Consider the following 26,325-nt stretch of genomic DNA (forward strand, 5'->3'; position numbering starts at 1 on the left):
AAATGAAGTCACAGATCTGCATCAAAAGCAGGTGGATGATCTAGAATTAATGTGTAAGAAGTCTTAGTTGTACCTCATGCCCACAGTCTACAGGGTTTTACTGTGAAATTTTACAGAGCACAGAATAAAAAATAATTTAATGCAATAACATTTGTGACACTAAATCACACGAGTTCTTATATTAGAGTCTTCCCTGTCCACACTGTGGAACAGACATAAATGTGGAGCAGGAGGAAAAGCAATACTACATACCGCAAGGAACATATTGGCTACATGAACTACGATTTTAACGTAGTGATCTTCAAAAAAAGGTAAAGGTGTTCACCATTCACAGAGCAATCTGCCTATCGAATCCCCTCCTTTTTATGGAACTACAGCCAGCAAAATAAGTAGGTTCTTTGGCACATACAGCCCATGGCCTATTCTCTGCGTCCAATTAAGGGCTGTGTTACAGGAGTTACAATCCCACAAAGCAAAATCATCAGTTAATCAATTCACACATTTCTGAAACTGGTTCAAAACATTGGTGGCTCCTCAAAACTTGTAATTTTTAACAGCAGTGTATAAGTACAGTTTCAAAAATAAGCATCACTTTATGTTTGACGAAACAAAAATCTCGTCCTATATACCAACCTACTGGGACTCTCGTCAAACAGGTGGTAGACACAACAGTGTGCATCAGTAACTGTAACCGGGACAGCAGCTATAATCATAGCTATGCATGGAAGTGGGCTTTAGAATTTGGCACACTAAAGATAAATCTGTCATGTTATTGAGGTTCTAACAGACTTAATTAGCACTATGGCCATCAACATAAATTCTGGTAGCACCCTGTTAGTCAGTTGTTCTTGACAAAACAATGATAGCTCAAATTTTTATTCTTATTTGAAATGGCAAGCTTACCAAGAATGTTCAGACAAGAATTCTGTCACAATAAACTCCCCCCCCCCCCCCCTCCATATACATTTATATAGTGTTCGTTTTGTTTCAGCAAGCAAATACTGATAATACCATACGGGAAACACTTTTGGTTCATAAAACAATAATATCACAAAAAATGTAAAGGAACTTTTTATCACCCTTCATATTTAATTATCGTTTGTGAATCAAAAACATTGTTCTGTGCTTCCTAGAGTGGTTATGCCACTGATGTCAATTTTTTTTACCTTTAAGCTAACTGAGAAATGGGAGTTCAGGCAGTACTTTAAAATTTTCCATTTTCTATTACTGATGAATCTTTTGGAACTTGTTAGCTGATTAATTATTTCAATCAAGAAAATTTCCACCTTGTCTCATTAATTCATTCTAAAATGAACCGTTTCACGCAATTTAAATGGCTGCAGTAGTGATTAACCTTAAGACTACGAGCGATCTGGAACACCAAGTGAAGATTATATTTGTCAGTATATATTACCTTGATTCTCTGCCCCTTCATTATTTTTACCATTGTGGCTTCTGAGAAGCCTATAACACGAGCTGTCTGCCAATCCTTCTTGTTCAGCCTTTCACACTGGCAGGAAAATAAAAAGTAGTTTAAACACTGACAACAAATTAAGTAAAATTTGTATAATTTTATTGGAAGCTAAAAAACGCTACATTTGACAGATTTAAAGTGATACATACAGAAAATGTTGTACATTTTAATTAACAACTACCACATTAAAAAAAGGGACTCAAACAAACAAGAGGAAATGGTTTGTGGAAGGGAAGTTAATAAATAGTATAGTATTTTGTCACTTATTTACCCCCTTCTTTTTTAGTTTTGTCTGATTTAATGGAAGATATTAGAATTATGCGAGACGATCGTGCAATTTTTATTTATTGCTACTTTGAGCAAAGCAACCATAATTCCTTCATATATAATATCTAAATCATTATACACGTCACATGCGTATCGTGATTTACACACTGCTGTACTCTGCTTCCAACAAATGTAAAACACAGTAATATCATTGTATATCTTGATACATTAGTACGTAGGCTTTTGCCACAGTGGTAATTCGAATCGCAACTGTGAAACCAAGCTGATGCGTCAGGAGCAGTGGCACTTTCTGTTTATGCACAAGATTTAGTTAATTTTTTGTTCTAAAGTGTTGTTGTGAGATCTGAATTGTATCTGTGTATTTTACTGTGTTGACTAGCATTTCTAGCTCATACAAAGTTTGTGTGTAAACTTCAGTGCATTTGCGCTATCAGAGTATTTTGGAGTGTGGTATAAATCAGTAGTAGTGTAGCAGCACTACTTCAACTGCATCCAGCGACTACTTGGGTTAGGATCACATTCCTTGCAGTACAGATGAACACTGATTAAACATGGATAGGGCCTACTCTGCTGCCTTTTGATACATGAGGAATCGGTCACTGTCTGTAAACAATTGGAAGCCACATTTGGCTTCTGGCTGCTGCCCTGGGTTGTGACTGCAATGGGTCACCTGTGATGACACCTGGGGTCCCTGATGTCACAGCACTTTCGAATTTGCTTGTGCTGATGGTAATGGCAGACAGTGGCAGTTTTGCAATCTCTGGGCGCAAGGTGGAAGGGGTACTGGTCATTCAGCTGTCCTTTTATGTCTTAAAAACAGTTATGAGGTATCGGCCACTGCTGAAAGTACACCTAAGAAAGCACAGGATACCTCATTTGTTGAGACTGGGGCCAATCTCCCTGGAAGGTTTGATGCACAGTGGGTGTGACTGCTTATCATTGGGATATACAATATTAAGACAGGAGATTGGGAACAACAATGTAACAGTGGCCAACTCAGGAATGATGGTCAGTGTGCACTCTGTTTGCTGGGTGCAGTCTCTGCTGGCAGCGATGGAGTAGATTAAGTGAATCTGTCTGCAAATTGTGGCTCATGTCAGCATGAATGACACATGATACATGGGTGCAGTGGCCATACTCAGTTCCTTCTGGTCCAATGTGTGAGAGGGTCTGGTTGGCCTAATCAGATCAAGTAAAATAAATAAATAATGCAGGTGGCTGGCTGCTTTGGTGAAACAGCTACCCTCACACATGATGAGTGAAAGCAGAGCCAGCCTCGTATGAGGAGGGATTGAAAGCAGCATAATTGATGAACCAGTCATGATCCTTTGGTTTGAATCAAGTGGAATGCTTAAACAAGAGGCTCAGACAATAATGTGGCAATCTTGGATGCAAGTTTTCTTGACCTCCACTGTTCGGTAGAGCACTGTAAAACCTCCTTAATAGGTTACGCATCCGCTGCACACAAGAAGTGGATACTAAGGTAAAGGAGTACATGTAGTGTGCACAAGTGGGTTTGTTTTGATGGATAATGTGATGTGACATGGCACTCGACAGAGTCCGTGTTGGAATGTTCAACAGGAAAACAATGTGGTTTATGTACATACTTTGGATCTAATCCATACAAGAGCTCTAGGGTAGCTACTATACTATTCTTGACAATATAATTTAACATGATAGATAAAAAATCTACTCACCAAGTGAGGGCAGCACATACACATAAAAGGTTATAATTAGCAAGCTTTTGGAGCCAGAGGCTTGTTCTTCCAGCAGAAGGGTTGAAAGGGAAGGAGAAGGGGTGAAGGAAAAGGACTGGAGAGGTCTAGGAAAAGGGGTAGATTTCAGAAAAAGTCACCCAGAAGGGCAAGTCAGGGGAGACTTACCGGACGGGATGAGAAGGAAAGACTGATCATTTTGGACTGCACTGGAGCGCCCTCTCTCTCTCTCTCTCTCTCTCTCTCTCTCTCTCTCTTCTCTCCCCCCACATGTGCACCCCCCCCCCCCCACACACACACCCCTCTGTCCCTACATGGTGCTGGCTGGACTAATAGTGCCAAGTGGTAGTGCACAAAAAATATTTCCCACACCATTTCTTAATCCTCCCCACCCCTCCCCCGATCTCCCACCACTCTAAAAATCATACACAAAGGAGTGGTGGCCTTCTTGTCACCCAGTATCACCCAAGAGTGGAACAACTGAACCATATCCTTCACCAGGGCTTTGATTACCTCTCATCCTGCCTTGAAATGAGGGGCATCCTATCCAAGAACCTTCCCACCCCTTCCAAAGTGGTGTTCCACTGCACACCCAACCTACTCCACCGTCCACTGAACCTAAACATTGTAGTCCATCACTCCGGCGCCCAGTCCCTTTCCACAGAGATCAAACCCCTGTAGCAGACCAAGGTGCACGCCTGTCCAATCCACTTATCCAGCACCTCTTACTCCAGTCCTGTCATGGGCTTATCTTATCCCATCAAAGGCCGGGCCAAATGTGAGTGCAACAATGTTGTATACCAGCCTTGCTGCAACTATTGCACAGCTTTTTATATTGGCGTGACAACCAATTAGCTCTCCACCAGGATGAATGACCACCAATAAACTGTGGCCAAGAGTAGACTACATGTGGCACAACATGCTGCTGAACATAAAATGTTTGGTTTCAATGGCTGCTTCAAAACCTGAGTCATCTGGATCCTTCTCTCCATCACCAGCTTCTCTGAACAATGCAGATGGGAGTTATTCTTACAACACATCCTCTGCTCCTGTAATTGTCCTCATCGCAACCTAAGGTAACCCACTGCCCTGCGTCCTCCCCATAACAGTTTTCCCTTCCTCCATCCTGTCACCCCTCTCAATTTATATCTCCATGTTGCCTTCAGTGCATGCAACTCCTAACCAGCCCCTTCAATCATACATTACATGTGTAGCCATATATCTGCCACCCCTCCCTCATGTATTTCTAGCTAGCAAACTGACTTCCTCCCTCCGAGCCACTAGCATCCACCTCCAGTCCCTCTACCTGCTCAACCCAACACTATCCCCACCAGAAACGGTCCACTGTTAGTCCAGGCAGCCCCATGTAGCAGAAGAGGTGTGTGTATGCAGGCAGGCATTTATTTCACTCTAGCTCACCAAAAGATAACTCCAATAGCTTGTAACTTTTCTTTCTTTTGTGTGCGCCTACTGACAAATTCATGCTTCTGATTTTCAATGATTGTTCTCCTTCAGTCCAAAAGAAATTATCATTTGTCACATGGAAACAACAGCAGCAGCTGCAGTAGTAGTAGTAGTAGTAGTAGTTGTAGTAAGACATGTCGATATTTAATATTATTAAAAATAGAGCAGTGCACTGATAAATGCTGCTCTGAAATTCAGAAACTTATCAACCTTCCTCTTTTCCTCTCATCCAAAAAAGATAGGTCACACATAGTCTATGATATTTCCTTAAAAATCATTGAACTATTATATTAATGCATAGAAACAACATTTACAAGTAATTTTCTACACTGAACCATTATCTGGTGTCTTACTGAGGTAGGACAAGTTTTACTGGGTTCACACAAAATAACTGAACTACATTCCACTTTTTATTTCAACTTGGAAGACCAATACAGATGACAGAAATAGTTTTTACTGCTTGATGACATCACATAATTTACATCCAGGCAGACAGCAAAGTGCAAGAGCAAATTAAAAAGTATAAACAAAAAACAGACCAGCCTTCACACAAGTCCACATTGCATGGAAACAAGCCAACTGGAATTATTGTTCACTCAGATGACAAATAACGACACAGTATGGCTAGCTTTCTATGACAATCTTCTGATAGTTGTATTGCAGAGATCTTCACATTATATTCATTTGTGACTAATGCAAATACCGTGCATCAAATTTGCATAATTTAAACCTCTAAATATGTAACTAACCAAGTACATAGTTTGAAAGATAACTATAACTGTGTAAATATGTTTACTCACCACAGAAAAATAAATATTAGGGATAGGTGTGATCTGGTTAACCATATCATATGGCGTAACTAAGTACAGAAGATGCAAGCACGTTAACAGGACAAGGCTTGCCTGTGCTTGCACAAGATCAGATTTTAGCTGCTGCACATTATGGAGGGGAATTGGGCCTGAAAGAAACAAAATAAGAAAGTGCTTTATAGCAGAATAAAATTGACAAACATATCTAAAGAAAAATTTCAATAGTGGAGGGCATAATGCAGCAGACAAGGAAATACAATAATGAAGTGATTGATACTATGACCAATGCACACACTGATACATTTTATAAATTACTGTTACCACTGCCTTACTCGATTTCATTTGATTATGATTTTATAAATGTCATTATGCTTAAGTAGAGTTGATTCCAGTTTTCAAATTATCTTTGTCTTACGTAAATCTACTTTTGTAGAAAACTCAAAAAAATAAATAAATAAAAAAAAAAAAAAAAAAAAATCGGTTAGATATCAGTTCTTGAAATCACATTCCCAAATTATTTATTTCTGAGTTAACAATATATAATGTCAATTAGTAGTTCATGATCCTGTGAAAATATCAGTACTGAAAACTATGATACAATTAAAACTAAAATTAATACTTTTGTAAACTGATTGTTCAAAATAAGACACCTTTTAAATTTTATATTAAAAACATGCATTCTAAACAGTTTGGTTTACACCAAACAAAGCAATTCCCTATTTAGAATCAAATTGTATATTGAATTCTTACAGAATTACAAATATTGATTGTAAGAACATTTATTCAGCCCTGTCATTAATGTTATGTGAAATACATATTGGAACCTGTTATAAATAGCTGGGTGCCTGTTTTTCTAGCTGCTTGTTTTAAGCAGTGTGTCACATGCTCAGTACTTGTTTACACTCAGTGTCGCAGTATGCCAGGTTTACAAAGATTGGTGTATTTGTTGTGACTCTAAGGTAAGGCATGTGTAATCAAACAGCAAGCAATACAAGCCTGGAGAGGTTGCCTCACAACCTGGACAGAACATGCAGCAAGGGCAAGCACTGTGTCATGTGCACAACAGACCAGTATAAGCCCAGCACACCATGCCCTTGGCTTTACTTTTGTGGACTATCTTATTGTATGCTCACCTACGAGATTTTATGTTGATGTGTTTCATAGTGAGTGGACTTCGCCCTGTTCTATACTTCATTCAGTGTTATTGTGGATTTCTTTATGTGGAAACAGAATAAAATTTGGTTGGTGTTACTTCAGATATTGTGTATGTACAATTTACAACAAACTTACCGACGAGTGTGATATACTCCACGTGTTTCATTCCTTTGATTCAATACACAGCCAACATGTCAGTGGACGTGGTTCTTCAATCTCTTGTTGAATAACAGTGAGCTCTCACCTACTATCAGCAGGCTCTTGCCATGGCACGAAAAAATATAGCAGCCTCATTGGCATGCCAGGTTCCACCGGAGTTGATGCAACCCCCACTGTTTTCTCTGTATGACGATACTGTGGAAGGTTGGGCAACATTATTTTCAAGCTTTCAGAGTCACAGACCCCAACTGTTGTAAGAGTTTATTTTTGTCAAGGATTTCTCCTCCTGTTTGTCACCTTTGGTGTCAGCTAGCTCCTCTTCAGGTACCAGCCATCTCTCTGTTGATGAAATGTGTCAGTTTCTCTCTAATTATCATTAGAAACATACTCATGTTATTGCTGCTCACACTGAGTTCTACCATTGTAAAAATGGCTGCAAGAGCCATATAGAGCTTGGGCAGTGGAACTTCATGGACTTAGCAGTCATTGCCAATTTATTACTGAGGCCAACCAGGACTCATATGCAGATCCCTCACTCAAAGATGTTCTGAACATTTTTCAGTCTTTTGAAGTATCTAGGGCAACAGGAAATCAGACAAAAGCATGGTGTGAAGTAGCCGCCACTGCTTCCTCTCCTCTCCTCCTCAGTCACTGTCAGTTGTCAGTTAGCTTATAAGGGGGGGGGGGGGGGGGGGGGAGGGAGGTGACGTCACAGCTGTGCTCTTCTCCATTCTGCATGGGCAGTTCCAGGCTCAGCAGCAGCAGCATCCAGCATCATAACAGTGGCCAAGTCCTCCTCTTCCATTGTGCCTTTATTGTTTTGTTCAACATGGGTGGGTCACATGCTCAAAGCGTTGGGTGATGGCAACCCAAAACAGAAGGGACAAATTACATTTGTGTGCAACTCTCAACCTCCTTCACCAGACATGAACAAGGATGAGAACAGTATTTCCAAAGTGATGGTAGCCCCAAACAAACTCTACATCAAAGTACATGTAATGGACAAGATGTTAAAAACACAACTAGACATGGGTGCAGCAGTGACTTCATTAAATTTTCAAACCTAAATGGATCTTGGATCACCAGTGTTGTCCCCTTTCTCTTGTTGGTTGGTTGGTGAGCTACAACAACTACACATACTGGGACAGTTTTCTACTTCCATAGTACGCGAAACAGTTGTTCGGCCTTTTAACATTTCTAGTAGTAGATAATGACAACACTGAAAATTTATTTGGGCTAAAAGACTTCAAAATTTTTGAGGTCTCCATTTCTGACAAAGAGCATCCGATATCAGATCAAGTTCCATACCAACAACAGGACACACTCTGCTCAGAATTTATCTCCGTTTTTGGAAGGTTTAGGATTTTCTGTCAACTTCAAGGCTCACATAACAATGAAACCAACAGTGGACACCCATTTTTGTGTCCGCGCAGTCCCAGTAGCTTCACCAGTGCTAGTCAAGTTGGAACTAGATCAACTTACATCTTTGCATGTTATTACACCTGTATCCTCTATCGGATGATCTACTCCACTGGTAATTGTCAAAAAACCCAATGGCAACCTTTGGTCTGTGGTGATTTTAAAGTGTCTGTAAATTCACCATTTATTATTAATATCTATCCCTATCAACTCTCAGCACTGCTTTCCGGGGGTCAATATTTTTCCAAAATTTACTTGTCAGAAGTCTACTTACAACAACCATGACTCCAAACATGTCCTCTCAGTGTACTGAGGTTATATGAATACCCGCACCTGCCATTTGGTGTGGCTAGCACTCCTGTCATTTTCCAGCAATTTTTGGAGCAACTCATGGCCTTCATGCCAGCGTGCTTTAATTAGCTGGATGATACTGTGGTGTCAGGTTCCTCAACAGATAAACATTTGCAGAATCTCCGTGCCTTGCTCACAATGCTACAGGCTGCCGGTCTGAAATGCAAATTGGACAAATCAAAATTTTTTCAGCTGTCTATTGTCTATCTCAAGTCTGAATCTCACATGCTGGCACTGAGGCTTTACGCCAGTATGTCGATTCCACTAAAGCTTTGCTATGTCCTACCAATGTCTACGAAAGATTTCCTACTACCATAAATTTTTTTGTTGTGCAGCCACATTGGCCCAGCTACTGCATGCTCTCTTATGTAAAGATGTTCCTGTTACCTGGTCACCAAAATTACACTTGAAACTGGGCTTGGTTACCTTCCAACCCGGCCAACATCTTGTTTCGGCCACAGACACCTGTCAATATGATCTTGGGGCCATTCTCACACGCAAATATGCAGACGCTTCTGAACACCCTATTGCATATGCTTCCAAAACTTTGAACCAGGCGGAATAACACTAATCACAAGTAGAAAAAGAAGCCCTTGCTATTGTGCATGCACTCAAAAAATTTAATGTTTTCCTATACAGCTTCAAGTTTAATTTGGTTACTGATCATAAACTTCCAGTTTCTCTTATCCGTCCTTCGGCATCTTCACCAGACAAAGCAGCCCGTCACCTAAAACACTGGGCTCTGTTCTTGCCATCCTATAACTATGAAGTTCATTTCCAACCCACAGCACAACATGCTGATGTAGATGCTCTTTCTCAATTGCTGACTGCCTCTGATCAAGCATTTCATCAGGATGAAACACTGTGTTTCCATTTAGATGTTGAAGCCCAAAACACTGTGGATGGTTTTCCTATTTCCAGTTCTTGGATTCTGGCAGCTGTCTGGTCCAATCCTGTCTTATGTCAGGTTGTTCAATTTGCCCACCATGGCTGGGTGGATAAACCACCAGGCTGAGTGTTGTATCCTTTGCATAATTATTATGCTTTCTGCCAACACCTCTCAGTTCTTGATGATGTGCTACTGTTGTCTACTGAAGAATTGGTACCCAGGATTGTGATCCTGTCTGCATCGCTCTGGGCTAGTATGCACCTTCTCCACCTGGACCATTGCCATCACACGTTTTTGCTGGGTATTGACAATGAGAGCGGATGCATTGTGACAGCCTGCCTGCAGTACGCCACTCGTCAAGCCGTGCCATGGCACACTCTTTCACTATGCCTCCCCCCTCCAAAGCATATTCATGCTGATTTTGTGGGTCCATTATTTAAATCCTTTTGGCTTTTAGTATTTGATGCTTTCTCAAAATTTCCTTGTGTGTTCCACTGCCCACCCATGTCGACTACTGTTACAACCCTCTCAAAGATTTTTTCTTTAGGATTGCCATATACGCTTGTAATGGACATCAACTTACAGTTTGTGTCTCAAGACTGAGGATTTTTTTTTTTACAAAAAGTACCACCCAAAATATTACAGCCCCTCCCTTTCATCCCCAGTTTGAGCGAGAGGTGGAGTAGCTGGACTATTCATTCAAAACTCAGATGAAAAAATATATCACTCAGTCTTCTCTTGAGGGAGCCCTCAACAGGTTCTTGAGTTTATATAGGTTCACTCCAGTTGGCTACTGTAGCCTGGCGGAACTGCTTCATGGCCACCAGACCCTTATGCTGCTTCATCTGCTCTGCCTGACACTCAGCCACACACTGGTGCCCACCTCACAGCAATTCCATCCGGGCTCCGCCATCTGGGCCTGGAGGTTTGGCCAGTAGCCTAAGTGCATACCAGTAGTCACCCAATGTTGCAGGGGCCGCCGCTTCTGCATCGTGGTGCAGATCTCCGATAGCTTGGTGCCATGACAATATGACCAGCTCAGTACAAGCATGACTGACTGTGCACCGGAGAGCTTTCTGCTCCCGCGGCTGCCTCCACCAATTGTGCTGGCACCTACAGTGCAATCCATGCCTCCTATATCTCTGTTTTCATTCTGCGTGCCACCATCACCAAGCGGAGTAGTCAGTGTGGGGCTACATCACTCTTCACAGTACCTGTTTCCGCCATCTTCTCTAGTGCCTCCATCGCCATGTGCCTGCCTGGATGTGAACATGGATACAGCACCATCATCACCAGTGCTCCCTCCTGGCCTCTCCCCACATCTGTCCGTGCCTGCACCATTTCAGACCATATTCTCGTGAGACACCACAACACCTGTTCCACCAGTCATCACCTACCGATAAAGACATGGACATCTCCACAATAAGCACTTTTCCCCAACAGGGAAGGAGTGTTGTCACCCTACAGTTTGAGCGTGCGTAATTGAACAGGCCACGGTAAAAGTGCCTCCAGCCATGTGCACAACAGCCCAATGTAAGACCAGCATGCTGGGCCATCAGCCACACTGATGTTTACTTGCTTATAGTACGCTCACCTTCGGGACTATATACTGATGTGTTGTATAGTTATGAGACTTTGAATTGTACTGTACTTCATTCAGTGTATTGCGGATCTCTTAGCGTAGAAGCAGAATAAAACTTGGTTGGTGTCACTTCTGATACTGTGTCTGCACAATGTTACACAAGTATTTTATGAGAATTTATAATATACAGTGAGAATGGAAGAGGATCTGTATACATTATTTACTAATCAGCCTTTTCCATCAATATTTTGAAATATTGATGTAGCAGAATCTTACAAGGGAAACTAGAATTTGACAAGAAAACAAATCTATATATGTTTCATCATGTGTGAAGTTAAGGCAGAGTGATACTGTTAAACCAGTGGAAATGTATCACAAGATGAAGGCACAGTCTGGTGATCCATGAGTGTCCTGCAGCAAGTATACAAGTGGTGGTTGTTGTTGATGTTGTGCTCTTCAATCCGAAGACTGGTTGGACGCAGCTCTCCATGCTACTCTATCCTGTGCAAGCCTCTTCATCTCTGAATAACTACTGCAACCAAGATCTTTCAATCTGCTTACTGTATTCATCTCTTGGTCTCCCTCTATCATGTTTACCTCCAACACACCCCTCTAAGACTAATTTGGTATCCCTTGATGTCTCAGAACATATCCTATCAACTGATCCCTTCTTTTGGCAAGTTGCACTACAAATTTCTTGTTTCCCTACCTTCAGAAAAGACTTCCTAATACTTAAACCTATACTCAATATTAACAAACTTCTCTTCTCCGGAAATGTTTTTCTTCCCACTGCCAGTTAACATTTCATGTCCTCTCTACTTCTACCATCATGTTATTTTGCTGTCCACATAGCAAAACTCAAATGCTACTTTAAATGTCTCGTTTCCCAATCTAATTCCCTTAGCATTAATCAAACAATGGAAAATCCAGGGTGAAATGTACCAGAGAAGGAAAGTTGCTACTCACCATATAGTAGAGATGCCGAGTCACGATAGGCACAACAAAAAGATTCACACAATTATAGCTTTCAGCCATAAAGACCTTTGTCAGCAGTAGACACACATACACACTTGCGCGCACACACACTCACGCAAACACAACTTGCACACACGTCTGCAGTCTCAGAGAGCTGAAACCACACTGCGAGCAGCAGCACCAGTGCATGATGGCAGTGGCGACTGGATGGGGATAAGCAGGAGGCTAGGGTGGGGAGGGGGAGGGATAGTATGGTGGCAGTGGCGGACAGTGAAGTGCTGCAGTTTGGACGGAGGACAGGAGAGAAGGTGCGGAGGGGGGGAGGGGGTAAATATTGGAAAGGAGAGAAATAAAAAGAAATTAAAAGATTGGGTGTGGTGGTGAAATGACAGCTGTGTTAGTGCTGGAAAAGGAACAGGGAGGGGGCTGGATGGGTGAGGACAGTGACTAACGAAGGTTGAGGCCAGGAGGGTTATGGGAACGTAGGATGCATTGCAGGGAAAGTTTCCACCTGCGCAATTCAGAAAAGCTGGTGTTGGTGGGAACCCTCCTGGCCTCAACCTTTGTTAGTCACTGTACTCACCCATCCAACCCCCTTCTGTTCCCATTCCAGCACTACACAGCCGTCATTTCACCGCCACATTCAGTCTTTTAATTTCTCTCCTTTCCGATTCTTACCCCCTGCCCTCTCCACACCTTCCCTCCTGCCATCCGTCTAAACTTCAGCACTTCACTATCCGCCACTCCCACCATACTATCCCTCCCCCTTCTTGCCCCAGCCTCCTCCTTACCCCCACCCAGTCGCCACTGCCATCATGCACTGGTGCTGCTGCTCGCAGTGTGGTTTCAGCTCTCTGAGACTGCAGACGTGTGTGCAAGTTGCATTTACGTGAGTGTGTGTGTGTTTGTGTGTGTGTGTGTGTGTGTGTGTGTGTGTGTCTACTGCTGACAAAGGCCTTAATGGCCGAAAGCTATAATTGTGTGAACCTTTTTGCTGTGCCTATCAAGACTCAGCATATCCCTTAGCATTAACTGATTTAATTCAACTACATTCCATTATCCTTGTCTTGCTTTTGTTGATATTCACCTTTTGTCTTCCTTTCAAGATGCTGTCTATTCTGTTCAACTGCTCTTCCAAGTCCTTTGCTGTCTCCAACAGAATTACAATGTCATCAGCAAACAAAGTTTTTATTTCTTCTCCCAGAACTTTAATTCCTACTCCAAATTTTTCTTCGGTTTCTTTTACTGCCTGTTCAATGTACAAATGGAACAGCAACGGAGATAGACTACAACCCTGTCTCACTCCCTTCTCAACCACTGCTCCCCTTTCATGCCCCTTGACTCTTATAACTGTTGTCTGGTTTTTGTACAAGTTGTAAATAGCCTTTCACTCCCTGTAGTTTACCCCTGCTACCTCCAGAATTTCAAAGAGAGTATTCTACCCAACAATGTCAAAAGCTTTCTCTAGTTCTACAAATGCTATTAACTTATGTTTGTCTTTCCTTAACCTATCTTCTAAGTTGTAGGGTCAGTATTGCCTTGTGTGTTCCTATATTTCTCTGGAATCCAAACTGATCTTCTCCGAGGTCAGCTTCCACCAGTTTTTCCAGTTATTCTGTACACAATTCGTGTAGTAACACTGTTCACGTTTATGTCGCACTTCACTTGGCGTAGACCAGGACTGTGTCCTATGCATGCCCGATGTTAACTGACTGGGCACGGCCCGTGCTGCCTGAGTTGTTGTTGTTGTTGTTGTTATGCTGGCAGAGGTCGCGTCCGAATTCTCGCGTGCCCTCTGGTGGACGGGACTCTACTTGCGGCAACTACCGTCCGTGACGCGCCATGCCGATGTGCGCCTCCCGCGATCTTTCCGGTGGCTACTGCAATTCGTGTTAGTATTTTTGCAACCATGGCTTATTAAACTGATAGTTCGATAATTTTCACACCTGTAGGCAACTGCTTTCTTTGGAAATGGAATTACTACAGTTTTCTTACGGTCTGAGGGTATTTTGCCTTTCTCATACATCATGCATGCCAGATGGAAGAGTTTTGTCATGGTTGGTTCTCCCAAGGTTGTGATGGAATACTGTCTACACCTGGGACATTGTTTTGACTCAGATCTTTCAGGGCTCTTTCAAATTCTTCATCTACGTCATCTTCCCTTTCTGTAATATTGTCTTCAAGTTTGTCTCCCTTCAGTTTTCCCTTATTTCCTTAGGACTGGTTTTCTATCTGAGCTCTTGACATTCATACAGCTGCTTCTCTTTTTCCCAAAGACCTGTAGGTGGTATCTATTTTTCCCCTAATGAAATATGACTCTAAATCCTTACATTTGTCCTCTGGCCGTTCCTGCTTAGCCATTTTGCACTTCCTGTCAGTCTCATTTTTTAAATGTTTGTATTTCCTTTTTCCTGCTTCATTTGCTGAATCTTAAAATTTTCTCCTTTCATCAGTTAAATTCAATATCTCTTGTGTTATCCAAGGACTTCTACTAGGCCTTGTCTTTGCACCTATTTGATCCTCTGCTGCTTTCATTATTTAATGTCTTCAAGCTACCTCTCCATCTTCTACTGTATTCATTTCCCCTGTCAACTGTTGCCTAATGCACCCTCTGAAACATTAAACAATCTCTGGTTCTTTCAACTTATCTAGGTCCCATCTTCTTATTTTCCTACTTTTTTCCAATTTATTCAGTTTTAATCTACAGTTCATAACCAACAAGTTGTGGTCAGAGTCCACATCTGCCCCTGGAAATGTCTTACAATTTAAAATCTTGTTCTTAAATCTCTGTCTAACAACTATACAATCAATCTGAAACCTTCCCATGTCTCTAGGTCTTTTTCATGTAAACAACCTTCTTTCATAATTCTTAAACCAAGTGTTAATGACTGGGCTAAATTCTACCAGGTGGGTTCCTCTTTCTTTCCTTTCCCACAGTCCATATTCACCTACTATTTTTCCTTCTCTATTCTTTGCTGCTACTGAATTTCAGTCCCCCATCATAATTAAATTTTCATTTTCTTTAAGTAATTGAATAAATCTCATTGTACATTTCCTCATTTTCTTCATCATCTGTGGAGTTAGTTGGCATATAAACTTGTACTACTGTGGTAGGCGTGGGATTCATGTCTATCTTGGCTACGATAATGCATTCACTATGCTGTTCATAGTGGCTTACCTGTGTTCATATTTTCTTATTCATTATTAAATTCACTCCTGCATTACCCCCATTTAGCTTTGTACTTATAACCCTGTATTCACCTGATCAGAAGGCTTGTTTCTCCTGCCACCACCCTTCACTAATTCCCGTTATGCGTAATTTCAACCTATCCCTTTCCCTTTTTAAATTTTCTAATCTACCTGCTTCATTAAGGGATCTAATATTTCACATTCTGATCTATAGAATGCCTGTTTTGTTTCTCCTTGTGACAACAATGTCTTGAGTAGTCCCTGCCTGGATATCCAAATGGGGGACTATTTTACTGAAGACAACATCATGATCATCATTATTTAACCATACAGTAGAGCTGCATGTTGTTGAGAAAAATTTCAGCTGTAGTTTCCCTTGCTTTTAGCCATTCAGAGTATCAGCACTGGAAGGCCGTTTTGACTGAGGTTACAAGACTTTTATCAGTCAATTGTCCAGACTGTTGCCCAAACAACGACTGAAAAGGATGTTGTTGTCCCTCTTCAGGAACCACACATTTATCTGGCCACTCAACAAATACGCCTCCATTGTGGTTGCGTCTGGGGTATGGCTATCTGTATCACAGAGGCACGCGAGTCACCCCACTGACAGCAAGGTCCGTGGTTCATAGGCAGGAGAGTACAAGTGGTACAAAATGTTTAAAAGAGGTGTTAGTTCCACAGAATACATCCCACACCCGGTCCAGATACACCGTGTGGTGACGAACAAATGTGAAACAGCTTTTGAAGAAAAACAGGTGTATTACTGTAAAAAATAACCACTATTCTGGATACTAGTTTTGGCTTAGCAGGCAATACTGTGCTTGATGTTTTGCGATTCAATGAAGTGTCTAAAAGATGTGTGTCATGGCAGTTGACAGGTGAATTGAAAGATACTTCACTGTCTGCCACCCCCACCATACTACCCCTCCCCCTCCCTGCCCCAGTCTCCTCCTTACCCCCACCCATTCGCCATTCCCATCATGCCCTGGTGTCGCTGTTTGCAGTGTGGTTTCAGTTGCCTGAGACTCTAGTCATGTGTATGAGTTGTGCGTGTGCAAGCATTCCCAATGAAGAGAATTATTCTTACGAGGTATCCATGCACTTCTGAACAGTGGAATGCGTGCAATACACATCACAGGGATTATATTGAAAAATGATAATCTGTAATTTCTCTGTATTACCTCATTTGCATAATAATAAATGTTAAGGTTTTCATTTGATTCAATCTCAATCTTATATACAGCTTCAAAACTAGTTGTGTTGGATGTAGATAGTTCACACTAGCAAACTGGAATGTTGTGCTGCCATAAAATTCTTTGTTAAGTAGAGATTATTACCAATGGAAATACAAAGTTGGTGATTATTTAAAAGGGGTATGCACTTTTGTTGTCAAGTTTACCTCAATGTGGCTGTATTCTCTTAATGAAAAAGACTAGTTTATTAATGTTTGGGGCATTTAAAAATGAATACAACTGATTTTCGTGTGTAAATTTGTTACTGTAAGTGAGATGGATCTCTCCCACTTAATTATAGAAACAAAACAATAATCACACTTGTGGTTAAAAACTGACAATTACACACTAAAACAAAGAAGACAACTAAGACTGATGACCGGCATTTTTTAGTTGCAAACAGGATATTTCTTACTGATTGACTTAGAAATGGTAAAATATGAATTGGCAAGTACTGTAAAGTCTTCTGATCCAATTGGCTGGAAGAGAGAGAGAGAGAGAGAGAGAGAGAGAGAGAGAGAGAGAGAGAGAGCAGGCATTCACAGGCACATCAGGTAAGTTTTCAGATTACCCTCTAACAAATAAATGTTGGAAAATATCCGAATGGCATTACTTATGACCTTCACACATCATTTTAACTCAGTTTTTACCTTCTGCCCATGGTAATCATTGTTTACATAGCAGAACCATCACATGTTGTAGTAGCTGCACTACCTCATACATGTAAGAGCCCGTCTTGCATAACATAGCAGCATGCTGTTTTAACTGAAGTGTTCAAGAGAAACAGAAATATCTGTTGTAAAGATCAATGTAATAATGCTATGGAGTAGAAAAACTGGCAGCTGGAAGGGCAAGTACAGAAGGTACCTTTCTCACCTTTTCTGCATATTTCCGTCCACTTGTGTTCTCACCCGACACCTCAACAAAGCCTCTGGATCAAAGGTATGCAGTTGTAGAGTCATACCCACGCAAATTGTGCTGTCAGACAATGCTGTCTGATACATGTAAGCATAATACATTACAAGGTACTGGAAAATGATAAGTTTATTGAACTTGGAAGTCAGCACTTTGAAATAAATATTTCCTTAACATAAACAGACAATGACTATTTTATCTTCTGGTAAACCTTCCGGGATGTAAGGTCGTGGTCCATGGAACTCTTCAGCTCCTAATGTTAAGTCCAGAGCTGCGCTGGACATCTTCAGAGGGGTGTTTCTCCTCTGGTGAGTCTTGCCGACTGACGGGTCGGACGTCTGAGAGCGACTTATATATCGTAGAAAGTGGGCGTGACCAGAGTTACACGTGATATGCAGAGATAATCTTTGTCAGAGATAAAACTTAACTATCAATCGTAATCTCGTCACGGATAAAACTGGCTAGCAATTCTGTAGTGCTACTGTCCAAATATCACTGAGTTTCATGGTCTCTTCTTTCCGATTAAAATTATCGCTATGTTTATATATTTCAATTGCTTCTCTACAAAGCCGTGGGTAATAGTTCGTCGTCGTAGATAAAATTTTTGTTTCGGAAAACTTCACTTGATGATTTCCTGGCTGAAAAGAGTATTCTGCTACAGCCGATTTATCTGTTTTTCCTAATCGGCTAAGACTTCTGTGTTCTTTTAACCGTGTATTTACGCTTCTTTTTGTTGTTCCAACATAAACTTTACCATATGTACACGAAATTTTATATACGCCACTGGCTGATAGAGGAGCGCATTGATCTTTTACAGAGCGAAGAACATGACAAATTTTCTTCGTTGGTCTAAAAACAGGTCTAATATCATGTTTACTTAAAATCTTTCCAATCTGATCCGTTACTTTCTTTGTAAAAGGGAGAGAGACTGTATTCTTCCATTGTTTACCAGACTTGTCCTTAAGCTTTTTGTTGTTTGGGTGCAGAATTCTGCTTACTTCTTTTTTTTTGAGTAGCCATTTTTCTCAAAAGCGTGCTTCAGATGTTTTAATTCGTCGTCTAGATACTCCGGCGTGCAAATCCGTCTGGCTCTGTCAACGAGACTTGTAAGCACGCTTTTGAGAAAAATGGCTACTCAAAGAAAGAAGTAAGCAGAATTCTGCACCCAAACAACAAAAAGCTTAAGGACAAGTCCGAAAAACGATGGAAGAATACAGTCTCTCTCCCTTTTATAAAGAAAGTAACGGATCAGATTGGAAAGATTTTAAGTAAACATGATATTAGACCTGTTTTTAGACCAACGAAGAAAATTTGTCATGTTCTTCAGTCTGTAATAGATAAACGCGCTCCTCTATCAGCCAGCGGCGAATATAAAATTCCGTGTACATGTGGTAAAGTTTATGTTGGAACAACAAAAAGAAGGGTAAATACACGGTTAAAAGAACACAGAAGTCTTAGCCGATTAGGAAAAACAGATAAATCGGCTGTAGCAGAACACGCTTTTCAGCCAGGAAATCATCAAGTGAAGTTTTCCGAAACAAAAATTTTATCTACGACGACGAACTATTACCCACGGCTTTGTAGAGAAGCAATTGAAATATATAAACATAGCGATAATTTTAATCGGAAAGAAGAGACCATGAAATCTAGTGATATTTGGACAGTAGCACTGCAGAATTGCTAGACAGTTTTATCCGTGACGAGATTACGACTGATAGTTAAGTTTTATCTCTGACAAAGATTATCTCTGCATATCACGTGTAACTCTGGTCACGCCCACTTTCTACGATATATAAGTCGCTCTCAGACGTCCGACCCGTCAGTCGGCAAGACTCACCAGAGGAGAAACACCCCTCTGAAGATGTCCAGCGCAGCTCTGGACGAAACGTTAGGAGCTGAAGAGTTTCATGGACCACGACCTTACATCCCGGAAGGTTTACCAGAAGATATGTCATCCGGTCGTGAAAGCTTTCATACTATAATGACTATTTTAAACACTTTATTTTGGCTGAAAACCACAGGCCAAGAAAATATTATAGTGAAATAGCAATTCCTTTCATTCATGAGCCTTTCAATTTTATATATTCATTTATGAATTATAAGGCATGGCTATAGCAAAATATACTGTTATTCATTCATTCATCCATCCATCGATCCATGGAATGACACCCCTTGTGAGCCTTGGCCTTCTGTAGAACATCATTCAATTCTTTCCTGTTTAGCGGCAAACTCCTTCAATTTTGAATTCCATTTCTCCTCGTGTCTTTTCTAACACCTTCCTCCCCCCTTAACAGTTGTCTTTCAACCCTCCGAGTTCCTTCAGGTATTGTTGAATATCTTCTTAATCATTCTGTCTCTAGCTCTTGGTACAGCCTGTTCATTCCAGTGTTTTAATCACAATGCAACTGACAATGTCTGGTTAGTTACATAGTTCATATTTGCAGTTCCTCCTCCTGGCACCATTTAATTCCACTGGGCCAAGAATTTCTCTCAACATCTTTCTTTCAAATATGTGCAGTTGGGTTGGGTTGGGTTGGGTTGTTTGGGGGAAGAGACCAAACTGCGAGGTCATCGGTCTCATTGGATTAGGGAAGAAAGTCGGCCGTGCCCTTTCAGAGGAACCATCCCAGCATTTGCCTGGAGCGATTTAGGAAAATCACGGAAAACCTAAATCAGGATGGCCGGACGCAGGATTGAACCGTCGTCCTCCCGAATGCGAGTCCAGTGTTATGTGCAGTAGCTTTTCATCAAATTTCACAGGGTTTCTGCACATTATATTAGTGCTGGGCTCATCAAAACTTTGTACATCATCATAACTTGAGTTTTCCTAAAAAGCAGCTTCAAAGATGTCTCTTATTGACATACAAAATTCATTTTTGGATTTCAGAGCTGACACTGTTTACAGAGTTTACTTCTGATCCAAGGTAAGTGAAACTAATAAAAATATCGAACTTCAATGAGGGTTCATTAGGATAATCTTTCTTAGTTACAAGCATTACTTAGTTTTACGTACATTTATCTGTAAGTTCATTTTTCCAGCAGCACTTTCAAGACTTGTAAAAACTTCTTTCACTGCTCTTGGCGTTTTTAGAATTGCATCAGTATCATTTGCATATGCCAGCATCTGAACTGATTTGTAATGGATAGTCCCCCTTGTATTGATGCCCAAATCTCTTATAACCTTTTCCAAGACTATATTTCTACACAACACAAGATAACAAATCTCTCTGCTTAATCCATTTTTACGGTCACAGGACATGATAGTATATCCTGTATCTATGTCTGACCCCATGCGCTCTCCATAGTAGCATTCACTCAGGCAATAAACTGTTTTTTTGTGATTACTATATACAATTTCACGAAGGTGATGAATTGTTACTGCGATTACTACATACAATTTCAGTAAGTTGATGAATGGTGATTGTGATTACTGTATCCAGTTTCACTATGGTGATGAACTGTAACTGAGATTACTATACACAGTATCACTAAGGGCATGAACTGTTATTGTGATTACCATATACAACACCTTTCGGTCAATACTCTCATAGGCAGATCTGAAGTCCATAAAGTGGTGATGTGCATAAATCAAGACGGACCAATTTAACAGTTCATCAAAGCACTGAGCTTTCTTACACACATTACTTCATCATTACTCAATATTGAGCCATCTGTATTTATTGATAAATTTGTCTTGGATGGTTCTTATTCAACTTTAGAAAGAAAGTTCTAACCTTGTACATCCCTTTCAACTGATTCATTCCTTTTATGTTCTCTCTTTCTTTTTGCGAAGCCTCTTCTCTTCTCGCTATTTTATAATCTTCTACAGATTTTCAGGTATAGTTTACCTGTAGTATTCTCTTGTAGGCCTAATTTTTAACCTGGTGTTAATAGTGTGTGCTCTCCCTCAAACCAGCCACTGTATGTGGTTTGGCCTATTCGTCTTATACCTTTCTTCATACCTTTTGTAAGGGTATTCTTTAGGTTTTTTTCATATTTGTTCGATTCTCCCAATGTTGGACAAGTGTGCCAGGTTTTTCACGAGTGAATTAGGAAATCTTTAGAGAAGCTTGGGCTCCTTGAGCTTATCAACATGAAATTGTCTTGCATGAGATCCACATACCTTTCATGCATTAGATGACTGACTTCTGACTGTTGCCATAAGGTAGCAGCCTGAGTCAGCATTAGCACCTCCAAAGCTACTAACATCAATTAGGTTGGAGACTACATGTCAGATCCTTCTTATCCTGGGGACTTAGTGATGTGCCCTTTTTTTTTAAACCTTTCTCAACTTATCCATCTCTCCTCCACAAGGAAGGATCTACTAGTTCCAAACTCTAAGATAGTGTATCACTTTTATGTGTGTCTAACCATGGTACTACACATATTTCACCACCTGAATGTACGAAATGGCCAGCTATTCTGTCTCATAATTTGAGTTTTTTCCACTGAATTTTGCTTTGATACAATTAATGAACACATACTGATAAATTCTGGGGGAGGTGAGAAAAACTGGCAAGACAACAGTAAAGGGGGAGGGGGAGTGGGGAGAGAATAGTCTTCATACCTTTGGGAAAGAAAAAGCACAAGAAACATAACAGTTAATGTAATTTATTGTTTTTTAATTATTTTGTTCTGAAGAATCAAGTGTATTTGAAAATTCAATACCTGAGGAGTCACTTGAAGCAATGGACAATATTTTCAATGAGATTTTCTCAAACGTCTTCATTCAGGAAGTAATTTTTAGTGTGGAGTACACTGTTAAGACTGTCTGACAGTAATGTCATCAATGGAAATTTAAGCAAATTTGATTCTAAATGTGCAATTTCTGGATGAGTCATCTCCTTTCACTAGTGCACCTACATATATTATTCTCAGCTGTATTCAAAATGGTGAGGGGGCCTCCTCACAACCTCGTGCCCCATTTCTGTTACTAAACTGTCAATTTCAAATTGACTGTATAAGCACTTGTGGTGCCAGACTTTCTTAACACCTCTACTTTCATATAGCAATCCACAATTGAAATAATTTTCTCTTTTGTCAACTGCACAATTCCTCCACTTTGTGTGTCTGGATTGCGAATTTTCTCTTCTGATTTTAATGACAACTGAAGTTATCCATGAGGATCACAACACTTTCGTCTAAACCGCACAATAAATCTAAAACATTGTTTGAATACATTACTGTTCATCTCTTTTATGATAATCACTTGTTGTAATTAATAGCTTAGCACTTCTGACAAGGTCAAAGCCACTTGACCCAACACGCTAGACAGTAAGTTCATTTTCCAAGCTACGACATCATCGCGAAAAAACACTGACCCGTATAGGTAATAAGTTTTCTTTAATTTACGTCTATGGTCACAAACTTTTTGTTAACAGATTACTGGTTTCGGTCTTCAGTAACCAACATCAGATCTGTTTCATACAAACAAAGTCCTTTCCAAAGGACTTTGTTTTTATGAAACAGATCTGATGATGGTCGCTAAAGACCGAAACCGGTAATCTGTTAACAAAAAGTTTGTGGCCACAGACGTAAATAAAGGAAACTTAAGTTTCTTTCCTCTGCTAATCAATTTTTCAAATTACTCTTGCCCACTGAGTGAGCCAAGCTCATTAACATGAATAATATGGTGCTGATCACTTTATTTCCTGATGTCACGCATTTTTCTCAGAAAAGTTGCCCTTACTGTTACAATATTGGATTTCATCAGCAGAATGTGTGTACCATCATTACCTTTACTTTACTTGAACCCCCATATATTTCAGAATTCTTTCAATTGAATGGCAGCCTCTCATACACAACTCGTGTCATATAAAGTATCTGCTGCCTTTTGCCTTATGAGATGACTGGCATGATCATAAATTTCCAAAACAATACAATACACAATGTCGTTCTCAAAATCTTCCAATTTTTCTTCTGTCAATATTTTTCTTCAGAGAGACCACTGGATCACAGGTTCCCATTCTCTTCTGGGGTCTTTAAGGACACAAAGAAATTCTGACATCTTGTGTATGACTATTTCTCTCAGTGTGTCTTGTAACCAAGTCATCTTAACTAGCTGTGATGTCACAACTCTCTGAACAAAATTACAACACATCCATATAGTAAAACCTGGATGGTAGCTGTGGCAAAAATGACATATCGGCAACTGTGTTCATTTCAAATAATGGACCAAGCCAGATCAGGTCAAAGGTAAAAATGGCAGTTTAAAATGGAGGGTGATGGGTGGGAGGATTGGAGATTTAAACATCGACACATCGAACACAGGCGGATTCTGCAACACATATTTGAACATTATGTACAGCTATAGAATATCACCATTGACTAATTAATACAGCCACAAGGGTAACTAAGCACTCAGCATCAATCACTGACCATATACTAAATGACTTGGAGAAAGAAAATTGTGATATGGTTGTAGGTAACCCGGGCCTTTCAGATCATTCCACTCAGCTGTTAAAATTAAAAATAGCTGTACAAAACCAAACTAAAATACTCAGCTATAGAAGGGTCTTCTCTTTAACAGCAAAAAGGTCTCAAAATGACAAAATTATGGAAAAGACAGAAAATAAAAGCATCCCGGAATGTCACCAAACTGGAGACGAATAGAGAAAAGACAAAACAGGTAAACATACAATTACAGCGCACTGATACCACAATACATGATTTTAAAAAATGCAGGCTTTGCAAATCAATATTTCAGCAACATAGGTACCAAGCTACAATACAAATTTCACAAATTACAACCTGTACAAACACTGAACTATGTTCGAAACACAATGATGCTACAGCCCTCCATTTCAGAAGAAATAAGTAACGTTGTTTGGAACCTAAAAAATAAAACCTCAGCAAGTATACATTAAGTACCTGTGTGCTTCCTGAAGGACTGCACAGAAAGTATCACGGACCCTTTAGCGCACATCATAAACGAATCATTTACCACAGGTTGCTTCCCAGAGGCACTGAAGCACGCGAAGGATCTACCGCTAAATAAGAAAGAAGACCCCAAAAATATACAAAATTATAGGCCCATGTCTTTATTGTTATCATTTTCAAAAGTAATGGAAACCATAATGAAAGTTGGACTCATGGGGTACCTAAAAAAGTACAGTTTTCTGTGTAAAGAACAGTTTGGTTTCAAGCCTAGTAAAAGCACACATTCAGCTACAGCTCATTTTACAAATGTTTTTCTGGAAGCACTAGATACAGGAGAGCATATAACAGGCATCTTCCTTGAATTCAGCAAAGCCTTTGATACAGCAGACCACACAATTCTGTTAAATAAACTGAAAACTGTGGGTAGCAAACAAGTGGTTTTGTTCATACCTTGAAAGAGTGCAACAGGTAGAGATCTCTCAGACAAACTCCAATCATACCATTAAATACCTTTCTGACTCAGAATACATTAATATAATGGAGTCTCCCAAAGAAGCATGCTTGGCCCGATACTCTTATATGATTTGCCCCAGCATCCCAAACAAGGTGAAACAGAATTGTTTGCTGATGACAGTAACATTCTAATCAGTGAAAGATCACCAAGTGTGTTAAAGGACAAAGCTGAAGAAAGACTCATGCATGTATGCATGCACATGGGTAGACAACGAGAAATTAACTTTAAATGTAAAAAAACCAGTTGCATCAGTTTCCACATAAGCAGGAAACCCAAAAGTAACTCTTTAAAAGTGAAAGATGAGCTCATAGAATGTGTATCACAAACAAAATTTCTTGGGGGTTGCATCTTGACACACAACTAAAATTGACTGAGCATGCTACTGCCTTCGGGAAACGAATAGCTACAGCAACTTTGTAATGAGAACAACAAATTCTGTGTGTAGTAGATCTTGAACCAGAACAACATATTTTGCATATATTCATTCTGTGATGAGTTACGGGATAATGTTCTGGGGAACAAATGAACAGAACAGAAAAACAATCTTTAAGCTACAAAAAAGTGCTGAACGAATTATGACAAAAAGTAGATAGAGAACACAGTGGACTGAGTTGCTTAAACCTACAAAAAACTTGACTGTTGCATATGAGTACAGTGTGCAAACAGTGATCCACATTAAAAAGGATGATGATCAGTACCGAATGAGAAGGTCTCTACATGAACATGGAACCAGATCCAGCCACCACTTATACCTCAATAGAAAAACAAAACAAAAACCCACAATAGAGGGCTATATAATGAAATTAAACTATATAATACCACACTCACAAGAATCATCTCATTTTTTGGGTCTGTGGAACGAAAACTGAATTTAATCTACCACAAGAGATCAAAGACAAAAGTGAAAGACATGTCTTCAGGTATGTGCAAAAAAATTATCTGTTAGAAAAGTGTTTTATACTGTAGAGGATTACCTAAAATTATGTGTAAGTTTTGTTGAGAATTGTGCTAATGAGCAATTACTGCAATTAAGAAGCATTTTACAATATGTCCAACAGAACAGTGAAGTGTCCAAATGGGTAACTCAGTAAGACAGGAAATGAATGTATCTATTTATGTATATAATTGTGTATGGTTATGTATCTCTACATCTACATTTATTGTATTTACATGTTGACAACATCCATACAGTTTACAACATCTATTGAAGGATAAATAAAAAAAATAAAAAAAAATAAAAAAAAAATACTTGCCTCCCAACTGCCAGTTTTACTTCTTCCCAGTACAATTAATTTGCTAGAGGGCAGTTTATTAAG

At 40.1% G+C, this 26,325-nt stretch overlaps 1 protein-coding gene across 2 annotated transcripts in view; it reads right to left on the minus strand.

Moving 5' to 3' along the window:
* Nucleotides 1-26,325, minus strand: part of LOC126412252 (helicase POLQ-like) — a 117,109-nt gene that overhangs the window by 56,316 nt on the left and 34,468 nt on the right. For both annotated transcript variants that reach the window (XM_050081754.1, XM_050081755.1), the window contains 2 exons: nt 5,742-5,899; nt 1,415-1,510 (listed from right to left, as the gene is read on the minus strand). In XM_050081754.1, coding sequence (XP_049937711.1) covers nt 1,415-1,510; nt 5,742-5,899 — 254 coding nt within the window. The remainder of the gene's footprint in view (nt 1-1,414; nt 1,511-5,741; nt 5,900-26,325) is intronic.

This window comes from Schistocerca serialis, chromosome 7 (genome assembly GCF_023864345.2).
Source record: "Schistocerca serialis cubense isolate TAMUIC-IGC-003099 chromosome 7, iqSchSeri2.2, whole genome shotgun sequence".
Taxonomy (NCBI): Eukaryota; Metazoa; Arthropoda; class Insecta; order Orthoptera; family Acrididae; genus Schistocerca; species Schistocerca serialis.